The 12745-nt window shown below is 30.2% G+C and overlaps 1 protein-coding gene across 3 annotated transcripts; it reads left to right on the forward strand.

The window, feature by feature from the left end:
• Window positions 1-7502: 7502 nt before the first annotated feature.
• Window positions 7503-11187, forward strand: LOC100820628 (probable calcium-binding protein CML21-like). 3 transcript variants are annotated; one of them, XM_041017658.1, is made up of 6 exons: window positions 7503-7646; window positions 7732-7855; window positions 8579-8806; window positions 9198-9400; window positions 9819-9993; window positions 10752-11187. In XM_041017658.1, the coding sequence occupies exons 3-6, from the start codon at window positions 8608-8610 to the stop codon at window positions 10862-10864; spliced, it is 690 nt and encodes a 229-aa protein (XP_040873592.1). In that variant the 5' UTR covers window positions 7503-7646; window positions 7732-7855; window positions 8579-8607; the 3' UTR covers window positions 10865-11187.
• Window positions 11188-12745: the final 1558 nt, after the last annotated feature.

Raw genomic sequence — 12745 nt, forward strand, 5'->3', positions numbered from 1 at the left:
AGAATGATTTTGAAATAAAGTAAGAGAAGTTTTTTTTAAATCTGGACGACACGAAATAGGTTTACAATATGAGACGAATGCTAGATGAGAGAGCAAAACTATGATTCAACATTAACAACTAGCAAAATTGGTAATATAGAAATCATGACACTTGGTTGCGCATACACATTGGGTTTTGGGACTGTTGCTAAGCTTGCAATGAAAGATATTGTGTATGTAGGAGTCTGGTGTCAATCTAGACACACAAACCAAGGCCATAATTCAAAATAGGTAAGATAGAAATGATGATAGTCATTGGCACAAACATTGACTTCTGCAACTGCTACTAAGCTTGCAATCAAAGATATTGTATATATAGTAATTAACTTTCCATTCAGCAACACAAATTTGTTTTATTTGTACGCTTAAATTTGTTAGATTGCCTATTCAATTTGAAATGTCAAATTTCTATCTTACATCTTTTATTTGGACAATATGTAACAAAAGATGCAACAAAGAAGTTTACTAAACCTTATATTAGAGATGGACATCAGTTCTTTATATATTGCTTGTCTGGCGCACCACAAATTATTTTTTGATTTCTTTTGTCCAAAGATTAGACTTGTTTTATATAGTTCTCGTTTGCTCAAGTTAAAATCGGTATTATACTTGCGTAAGCCATCAATGAACTTAAAAATGACAATTGAAATACAACACATGATTTTAGGCAAGCAGTGATAGCTGAAAAAATGGAGTATGTGAGAATGATTGCACTTATATCTAGAGGGATTTTTTACTGATACAGATGATAACATTCATGTCAAACACATTCTAGATGAGGAAATATGATGTCTGTATAGAAAGTTGTATTAATTTAAAGAGCACGTGGATCCATAACCAAAACTGGAACTAAAAATTTAAGAGAATCCTGGCGATTCTATTTTTATTCATCTGCTTTTTTGTTGTTGTTGTTATTTTCATGCAATTTAGATGGGAATGGAATTCACCAAATAGTTTAGCCAGAAACAAATTAAGAATGTGAGAGTATCGACTATCAATATAGTCGCCAATGTGGCTTTTGATTTTTCTCCTTCACTGTTTTTAACATTTGATCTAATTTGTACATCAATTTATCTCCTTCACTATTTTTAAGATTTAGTCTAATTCGTACATTAATTTGTAAGAAGCATATAAATCATCAATTGTATCATCAAAAGCAGTCCAATTGTATCAAGGGTAACCAAATCATTAATATTGAATAAATGAGTTGTTTTTAGTGGCACATCTAATATAAGAAAACTTCTAATATTACGGTAGCAACACATGATACATGCAATTGTCAATTTAAGAGGTCTAAAAGCTTCACAAAAAAGCACCGTAACAAACAATTGCTTAGCTTTAATTGCCCATAATTGAGTAAATTGTAAGCTGTTAAAAATAAGTCATAGTTAGCTTCAGAACTGACAGAATATAAAAGACAAAAAATGTACAGTATCAAGAGACAAAATAGCATGAATCCAAAAAAATGGATTTTCAAATGGCCAAAACACCAGCATGGTGTAAAGAAATGTCATAGGAATTGTCAGAGGTAGTCATAAGCAAAACTACATAATTGTATGCTTAATTCCACAATATGATAACAACACCGAGAAAAGACAACCAAAACAATCTAGAATCAACTAAATTCACTCTTATCAGAATGTCTAGTTAATTTGTTAGACGATAGTTGGGCTGGGGAAATCTGGGAGCTTCCTAACTCATCATCAACTTCATCAGATGATAGGCGTTTTTTGGGCGTTAAAGGGAATCCTGCAACTGGATCATGGTCCGCTGTCACAGACAGAGATTGTTGCATAAAAGATAAATTGGTAAATAAAATATATCAAAATTCCAGACCAAGTTTATTTGTGCATTCTGCCGCAAAACAATGTAACAGACCAATACTCATGACAACAATGTTAACTTACCCATTCAGGATGCGTAGCATTATTGCAATCAACGTTCGAAGCATCTATTTTGGAACATGCCTGTATCATATATAAGTTGACAATAGTCAAACTCATGCATCATATCACTATGGCAACAACAACTAAAGTAGACATTAGAAAACAACACCTCAGTATCAGCCAGCATGTCGAGCACAACATTGATCAAATCTAAATCATTTAAGTATCTAATAACAACGGCATTCCTTAATTTTGATTGAATCCTGACCTTAAAAGCAAGCACATAACCCAACAACCTATCAAGTGCTTGAGGAGAAGCATTCAAATCAACATCACCATCTTGCCAGAAAGAAGACAAATCCACCAATCACCAGCTACAATCAAAAGAACAAAATATAATACATAAAATAAGAAGCAATATATCATAACACACAAACATACTTCAATCTTGACCCTGTTCACTTCATCAGTTGTTTGACCAATCAATATAGCACATTCACGGTCCCAGAGCAAAAACTTGCTACTGCCATTGTTTTGGCTAACCATTACTTCAACTCTATACCTACCAATGTGCATGCTAGTCAAATACAAAATCTTGAATAAAAACATGTTGATGCACTAAAAGTCCAATTACCTTAGAACAGGCTGATCATTAATCTTTGCCACATCCACATGTGAATGGTCCTATTTGGATGTCAGTTTTTCTATGACATTGAACGCAAGCTGGATAACACCATGAATGATTATCCATGACTATTTTGCTAATAGTGCCTACCGTAACACAAACAACATCCTAACAGAAAACCATAACAATCAAATTGCCAACCATGAAATGACAACATTAAATAAACACCAGACATTAGGCATAATATGTTGATCTTAACACGTGTAGACAAATTGGACTTTTAATTGCAATGAATACACAGTAAACACAAATAACAGGACCACCTTAAAAATGCCATTGATCTTGGAAATAGTTTTGGCTTCAGCTTTCGAAAGAAATGCATCCTTTGATGATAGTTGGATTGCCCCTGAAAGTTGTGAACTTCCTTGATCACCAGGTGGCAAAACTAGGTTGACCTCAACACCTAAATCTAAAAGCCTATGGCAATCGAATAAATAGGAAAAACCAATAGAAAACACTCAACACAATTGATACACCAATTTAACAGGCACAGAGTAAAGGCGATAAGCAAAATACCTCTCTCTAAATTCCTTGATTTCCAATATAGGTTCATTAATTAATAATTTTGAGGCCTTGAACGAATTGCTCACTGAAGCTGGATAACTTCCTGTAAGTGTGAAAAAAACCAACATGAAAAGTTATCTAATCAGCACCCAAATTAGTAAAGACAACATCACACTTACCCTGCGCATCTTTTATTCTGGCATGTGTCAAAATAATAACGATCGGCCCATCATTCCCACGTTCATTCATATAGGCTAAGAACTGCATACAGTAATTTTCCCAAAGTGTGCAAGATAAAACTTCACCACTACAGCAAAGAAACAACATTAAATCTATTACTTCATAAGGATCAAATATAGATAACCATCATCCAGCATAGCAAATAAAATCCTTGACAATATAAACTGGCAATAACCAAATATATTTAGGAGGGAGAAAAAATTGTTGTAAACCATAACCTCAAATCCTTCATTCTAAAAACAACCTTGGTATTTTTTGATGAGACATGCCGAAAGAGCACCTGGTCAACGACCCCAATAATATCTTAAAACACCAGAAAATAAAAACAGGTCATTGAGAAAAGAAAAAAAGTTATGATCAAAATGAAAGCACAAATTGTGACTGGGCTCACCAACCAACAGGCCAACCACAAAATTCCCAGCAACGACATTTCCAAAATTCAACAAATCTAAATTCCTTAAAAGGCAGTTCATGCAAATCAACTTCTCTAACAACAGTCACTCCAATAAAAACTAACTTGTACTCATGCTCACACACTCTAAATTGACCATCATTCTTCACCACTTTGAAATTATGCATAACATAAGTGGAATTTTCCTTCAAATCTGCTTTCCAAGACTTTAGCTGGTCTGCTTTACCAAAGATCGGTAATTCTCACAGCAAGCTTAAGCGTCTCTCTTGACCCATCAATAGACTTAATCTGGTCAAGAATCCTTGCCATAAAATTGGATAGAACTGCCAATTCTAAATGAAAAATGTGATAAATCCAAAACCATGCAAATGCAATGTAACCATCAACAAAAAAATGGAAGCTGCCGAGAACAAAAACAACAAAGTTTTGTTTACAAAAAATAGAATACCAACACAGACTTAAACGACACATGCAATAACATTTCGATCAATGTCAACATACCATAAAAAGTATTATACTATCGGTTGATCTACTCAACCAATACATGCAATGACCTCAACCAAAAACAAAATAGCTAAGTCAGCAAACAGCAGAAAAGCAGAACCAAAAAACTATATCTCCAAAGGAATAATATTGCAACCATCAACAAACAAATGGAAGGGACCGAAAAAACACAACAAAGTTTTGTTTACAAAAAACAAAACACCAACACAGACTTAAATGACACATGCAATAACATTTCCATCAATGCCAAGATACCATAAAAAGTATTACACTATCAGTTGATCTACTCAGCCAATACATGCAACGACCTCAACCAAAAAGAAAATAGCCAAGTCAGCAAACAGCAGAAAAACAGAGCCAAAAAACTATATCTCTAAAGGAATAATATGGTCAATCGAAAATCATGCAAATGCAATCCAACCATCAACACACAAATGGAAGCCAGCGAAAAGAGACAAAAACAAAATAGTCAAGTCAGCAAACAACAAAAAAATGGAACCAAAAAATTATACCTCTAAAGGAATAATATGATCAATCCAAAACCATGCAAATGCAATCCAACGACCAACAAACAAATGGAAGCCAGCGAAAAAAAAGCAACGATTTTTTAATAATAAAAAACATAACAAAGCACGTGCTAGAAGAAAACAAACATACAGAGACCAAAATCAGCAAACAACAAAAAACTGACAAAAACACACATGCACAACAGAGGGACAAAACTCGAACCTTCAACTACAGAAAACCAAAAATCACAAACCTGAAACCACAGCCTCATGCCAAAATGCTAAACAATAGAGCCGGTGTATTGAAGACGAAAGCCATCAGCAGCACTAAAACTCAACTGAAAACAAAAGCAAAAAGTGAAACTGACGAGGACACCAAAATGAAGAAGAAAGAATGGAAATCGAGCATAAATGAGCAGGTTCGAAGTTGCTAGTGAAAGGACCCAAAAATGCTGGAGAAGAAGCCATGTACACCACCAACAGAAGTAAACCACCGAAGCTGCAAACGCCAAACCTAAACACTCAACAACACACCAAGCTGCATGGGATAAAACCAACCCAACTACCCATAACCATAAAATGACCATAAAACCAAGAAAATGGACAGACTTCAACACCTCAGCCATGGGCATTTTAGTAAATTTGTCATACTCTAGTTTTAGTATATAGATATTGATTTTAAAAATATAAATAATTTTAATAATAATTTCAAAGATATAAAAATAATTTTAATAATGATTTCAAAGACAATGATGAAACAATTTTTTATTTTATTAGATGTGGATAATGGACAAACACTGATATGTGCATTTAGAACCCTAAGGATAAGGGCACAACTCATACAAACACATGTATGAGTATGGATGCGGAGAGTTTTTAAATTGTGAGCATATAAAAATTTATTTGTTTTTCATTTTATTTTTACCATGTAAATAATTTTTATAATAATTAATAATAATGAAAATGACATAATTAAGTTAGAGTAATTTATTATGCATTTACTATAAATATTTATTATAATTTTTTATAATTAAACAAAAATATTTGAATGAGATATTAATTTAATTAATATCCTTTTTATAATTAATATTATTTGTTTATCAATTTGTATATTAATTAAAATGTGGATAATGGACATTGGTATGTGCATTTAGGTAAGCACGGGGTAAGGACACAATTTGCACACGTATGAATATGGATACATGAATTTTTTAAAAGTGAGAATATAAAAATTTAATTACTGTTCATTTTATGGATACATTTTTTTATTTAAAAGTGAGAGTGTAAAAATTTAAATTTTATTATCCAAAAAATATTGTAATTAAAAAATCTTTTAATGAGATATTAATTTAATTAAAATTATTTATTTATCAATTTTCATATTAATTAAAATGTGGATAATAGAGATGGATATATACATTTAGGTACTCAAATGACAAGAGCATAACTCAATACTATAATACCTTACTTAGATCTTAATCATTGTTTGAATTTAAGTTTTATTTTAGAAATATAGTTAAAAACATTATTTCATAAAAAAATATATTATTTTTGAACTATAAAGTTTTTATATATATATATATATATAAAAAATTTTTATTTCAATCTTACTTGACACATAACTAATTTTTATTTTTGTCGTTCATTAATTTTAAAAAACATAGTCGACTAAATATATAATCAATTATATATCTACCATGTACAACAACAATTAATAATCAAGAATATTATATTTTATAAATATTTCCTAATATAAATTTAAGAAAATAATAATATGTTTAAAATATTTATAAAATAAAAAACATCAGATAAAGATAACAAATCAGTTAACATTATTAAATTGTCTTGTCTTATATTTGAAGCAAACTAAATAATAATAGAATAAGATATAAATTCTGTTCAAAACTTCAAATGACTAAATAACTATTTCAATTATAAATAATTTTATGAAAAGTATCTTCTAATTTGTTTTATTTTTATCTTTTAAAATATCTATATATATAATTTATATATTCAATTAAATTATACAAAATTATTTTTTTATTTATGTAGTTATTTTCTTAAAATTATAAATAATTATATAAGATTTTTAAAAATATAAATATTATTCAAATATTTACTTAAATTATTTGAATCATAATTGCTGAAATTTTAATATTTTAATCAATTATATATTTTAAATTTTCTTAAAATCAATAAAAACACATATAAGAAAAATACTAATTTAAAATCTTATTATATATATATATATATTATAATTATATAAAAAAAGAAAGATTATATCTTATTCTATTGTTTTTCATTCAACTTTTTTGCCAGAATAAGAAAATTAATTTATACTTTTAAAATAAAATATACAATAAGATGAAAAAAAAACATATTCTATTATACACTAAATAATAGACTTGTAAGAATATCTTGTTCCATTTGTCTTAGTCACTAAATCATTCATGGAAAAGAAAAAATGTATTTTATTCTATCTGGAGTTTAACTGTCATCACATGAATAATAATAACATGGAGACATCAATTTATATTAAAAATAATTCTCTTAAAATTATATCTCATTTTTATTATTTTTTTAAATTTAATAGATAAGATTAATAATTTATTATAATCCTTTAATTTAAAAAAAATGATAAAAATGAAGAGTACTTTAAATGTAAGTTGATTCCACTTCATAATAATAATATTATTATTTAATCTAATGTTGGAAAATTGTAATTGAAAAAAAGGTAAGAAATGATGTGCTAAGATCGAGAGTCAGAGAGACGACAACACGTGGTGGGAGCAGCACAAACGTAGGCTGTGACACAAGGCCCAGACTCAGTTAACAAACAAACAAACCTCACTTTCCTAATCTTAAGTTTGGTATTCATCTGTGTCAATGTTCATGCATCTTTCTTCCTCCCAGAAACCACTTTTTTCTTTCTTTTTTGTTCTTTTTTCATTTCAGGTTGTTCACCAGTTTGAGTTGTTGGATCTCCTCCACTGCTTCTTCTCCTGATCCTGTTCTGTTTCAAATTTCAACCCAAGGAGCTTGGGAACAAACTCCTGCTCCTTCTTCTCCTTGGTCATAGGTTCGTTCATGTCTTTGTTTCTTCATTTCATTTTAAGTAACTTTACTTCTTTTGTTTATTTGTTTTACTTCTAGTTAATATCCCTTAATAGTTATACTAAGCTTTCTAATTAGGGCCTTGGAATCTTTTATTGAATTATGAGATTATTAGTTGAATTCGTTAATTTGCATGTAATTCTGATGTTGGTAGCTTAAATCTATTAAATTATCAAAATTGAGTTTTGTCTCTATCAGTCATATAGTATCTATTCTTGAAAGAATTGAATCTAATAAAATGCCCAAAATTGATTCTCTCTCGGTAAAAACTGATTATCTCCTCAACATGCCCCATTTTTGTTTTCTGTTTCTTTTTTTTTTTTTTTAAAAAGATATATTTCATTTGTTAGACTAATATCTTGCATGCTGCTCTAATATAAGAAAAAGATAGGTTTTAAAGAAAATTGCTCAATAAAAAGGGGGTGGGGGAACTAAAAATTGTTTCATTACAGATAGATCCTTAGCAGTGATGTACTTGAAGGGAAGTTTTGATATCTAGAAAAGTTTGCTTTTTAGATCAAAGGATTAAGAATAGGATCTAACCATTATTCTGATTTGTGAAAGAACTTATGTGTAATTGATTATCACTAAGAAAAATAAATAGTGGTATGCATAGAGAGACAGTGAGTGAGAATTCTTTTTTACATTTTTGTTCTAATTTTTTCACTCTTAATTGACAAATTACCAGAGGCACCATTTTTGGTTTATTGATAGGCAATGGGAGGTGCACTGGGAAAGAGTGAATCACCTAGAAAGGGATCGATGCCAGAAACTAAGCTCGAGGCTAAAATGGTTGAAGCAATGCAGCGGAGGGAATCTCAAGGAAGTTCCGTGAAATCATTCAACACTATAATCTTGAAATTCCCAAAGATTGATGAGAGCCTTAGAAAATGCAAAGCCATATTTGAGCAGTTTGGTAGGTTTCCACATCAAAGTTATGGTTTTGTTAAATTGGTATTTTGATTTGATACTTTCCAACAAAAAGCCTTTGAATGCTGTAAATAAAATATATGGACCTGAAAGTAGATACCATAAAAATGTCATTTCAAAGTGGAAGTAAGCAGTAACTGTCTTCTTGGAGTTATTTTTATTGTACCCATGTGATGAAAGACTGCAGCTAATCCTATGTTTAAACATTTAAATATTTATTGAAATTCAATTAGATTTTAGTATACACTAAAACTGATAAATATTGCTTATTTCTGTGGTCGGAACTGTTTGCTATCTACTGAGCACATTCACTGACTTATTGACATTTTTGTTTAGTATAATGGCTAACAGCTGTGTGTTTATGACTTTTCTTATAGATGAGGATTCTAATGGGGCAATAGATCAAGAGGAGTTGAAAAAGTGTTTCAGTAAGCTGGAAATTTCTTTTTCCGAGGAGGAAATAAATGATCTTTTTGAAGCATGTGATATTAACGAGGATATGGGAATGAAGTTCAATGAGTTTATTGTACTTCTTTGTGTTGTCTACCTTCTCAAGAATGACCCTGCAGCTCTTCATGCTGTATCCTAGCACACATTATCTGTGCCGTATTAGTTTCATTACCATATGAGGCTATTTATGCAATATAAGGAGAGATTTTTAAAGAATTGAATTTTGAAAGATAAACAAGTAGTCTGCTGTTATGTGCTAATTGATATCTGAATTAGTTTGGGTTGTTATACATTTAACTTTTGAGAATTGAATCTGGATTCTTGTCTTTTTGCAGCTTATGCGCCTATCATTTCTATAATTCAGAAGATGTTTGTACTTTATGAACAATTCAATTCTATATGTTCATTCCTTTTTTATTTTATTTTATGGACATTTCATGCATTTCTTCAGGGCAGCCTAGAATTTCATCATGCTTGCATTGATAACAATAAACCTTGAATTTCCATGTTTTGCTACATCTTCAAATTTTTTTCCATGACTTCCCTAGAAATCACGAATTGGGATGCCAAAGCTGGAGGGCACATTTGAGACTTTGGTTGATACATTTGTATTCTTAGACAAGAACAAGGATGGATATGTCAGCAAAAATGAGATGGTCCAAGCTATAAACGAAACTACATCAGGGGAGCGTTCTTCTGGAAGAATAGCCATGAAAAGATTTGGTCAGTTATCTCTCCCTTTCCCTTTGTGTGTAAATAACATGCATATAAGCTCAAATGAGCATTCAAGCTTGCTTAAACACAGGCATACTCATGTTATCAGGGTGTGTTATATACTTACATTTTAAAATATGATTTAACATGCTTACACAATAGACACCCATTACACTTAGTCTTCTAGCTAGATCATAACACAATTCTTGGAAAACATTAGCAGAAGGGAGCATATAAGGGACTCACAGTCATAGGTCATGGTAGGCATCTTGTAATATTCCTCTGATTCTAATTGGTAGTATTGCATGAAATTTAGAACTAACTTTTAAATGTCAGTATGTATGTCTTGATTTTTATTTTTTTAGTAACTTGATCATTCATTTGGTCCTTATAGTTACAAAACTTTCCCTTTTAGTCTTTACACATATCATTTTTAATCTCTTTTAGTCCTCTTGTGGGGATTAAAATTGTGTAGGGACTAAAAGATATTAAAAATAAAAATGACATGTATAGGACTAAAAGGAGATGCTTTTAAATATATAGGCTAAAAGGGAAAAAAATTAACTATAGGGATTAAATTAGTAATTAAACTTTTTAATTTACATACTGTAAAAATGAAAAAACTACCATTGCCCCAAACTCATTCTAAAACTTCATTCCAAGACTTTCTATCCAGTAGCAACTCTAAATCAACTTTGTCTCTGTTTTTTCTTCCTAACTAGTATTTTATTTACTAAGTATTTTGTTTTCTCTGTAAAATTCTGCAGAAGAAATGGATTGGGATAAAAATGGAATGGTTAACTTCAAGGAGTTTCTATTTGCTTTTACACGTTGGGTTGGAATTGATGAAGTTGACGATGAGGAAAATGACGAGGCTTAAATCATTTCATCTAAATATCTGACTGCCTCTTCAGCCAAGGCAAAAGGGTTTTTCTGGTTTTCCCTTGCAATAAAGGCCAAGTTGCTGCACGTTGAATTTTAAAGAAACTGTCATTCCTGAAGTTCGTTATGTAAATAGTAAGTGTAGAGCTAAGTGCCGTATTGAAGAAATGTTCAAATTTACGGATTAAATGCTACTACCATAGTGATTATGTATCGGTTGCTGCTTCTTTCTCTTTCTCGCTTAGTATTCAATTCTGCTATGTATTGAACTATAAATAGCCTGTGCTAGTGCACTACAATAATGAGAGGCAAACTGGCAAAGTGCATATCTACTCATTAAGTAGTTTAGCCCTTCCTAAAGAGCATATATATCTACATGTGATGAAATGGGTTAAACTAGCTAGCAAGTAGCAAGAGGCAAGAATCTTGCACGCATGAGATCAGGCCATGTGGACTTGATGTAGTGTAAATTGTCTGATTTTTGGCAATTGCTTCGTGCTTCCAATATAATTGCTTGTGCACCCATCAATTTAAGTGAAGTGATAAAAATGTTCTTCACTTAAAAATTTAAAAGCTCCCTCTTCTATTCTCCCTCCCCCTATTGTGTTGTTGGTGCGCTCCTTCTTGTTCTCGCTTCTTCTTCTTGCCCCGTCAACACCTTGCCGTTGGGGTCTCAGATTGGTCGTTGCCGATACTCCCGACCACCGTTGTCATTGTCACCATGAGTCCCTTTGTTGTTGTATTTTTGTTTAAGTTTGTGCTCTGTGTGTGACTGCGGCAATCCGTATGGATTATACGGATTTCTAATCCGTATAATCGATACTAATCTGTATGTATTATATAGATTTTCAATCTATATAATTATTTTTTAAAATTTAATATTTAATAAAACAATAATTGAATAAATTATTATTAATTAAAAATAAATTAATATTTTTTTGTTAAAATATTTTTTTAATAAATAAATATTGTATATTTTTTATGTGTTTTTATTTAATTAATTATATTTGTTTTTTAAGTTGGTTTTTAACAAATAATTTATTCAATAAGTAAATAATTTTAGAATTTTATTTATTTAAAAATGAATGTATAAATATTATTGTTATTTAATTATTTTTAAAATATAAGTAATTTAATTATATTTGCTAATTAAAGTATTTTTTATAAGTTTGTTAAATATCATAAATTCCAAGTTTTTATTAGTATATATTTCACAATTTAGTTTAACAAGAAAATCTAAATTTGTAAATGACAATTTTTTTTATTGATATAGTTGTGTGTGTGTGTGTATATATATATATATATATATATATATATATATATATATATATATATATATATATATATATATATATATATATATATATATATTTACACACACATATATATATATATATATATAGATATGTGGAATTTTAAAAGAAAAAATATATAAAAAAAAAGAAAAAAAAAATACAATTAGATCGTTCCCATGTATAAAATAATCCTAAAAATAAAGAAAAAAAAACTATTATATTAAAAAAAAAATTTTTATATACATTTATATATATATATATATACATACATGATAATTAATAAAAAACTATATATATATATATATACATATATATAAATTTATAGAAAGAGAAATTGAAGGATCATAGAATATATTTTTAATCCTTAGGAGAGGGCATCAGGGAGACTCCTATATCCAGCTCCCATGCTATACCTGTAGAGCTCTTAAGGGCCTCAGGGCCACCAACATACCGGATTGTGTGCGCATTCATACGGGTTCAAACCCACACGCACACACACATCACTGAGTGGGGATGCCGTTGGGAGCGAACGCGGGATACAAAATTCGACCACAGAGAGGACACACGCGAACTCGCTTTAAAGG

The sequence above is a fragment of the Glycine max genome, chromosome 8 (assembly GCF_000004515.6).
Source record: "Glycine max cultivar Williams 82 chromosome 8, Glycine_max_v4.0, whole genome shotgun sequence".
Lineage (NCBI taxonomy): Eukaryota > Viridiplantae > Streptophyta > Magnoliopsida > Fabales > Fabaceae > Glycine > Glycine max.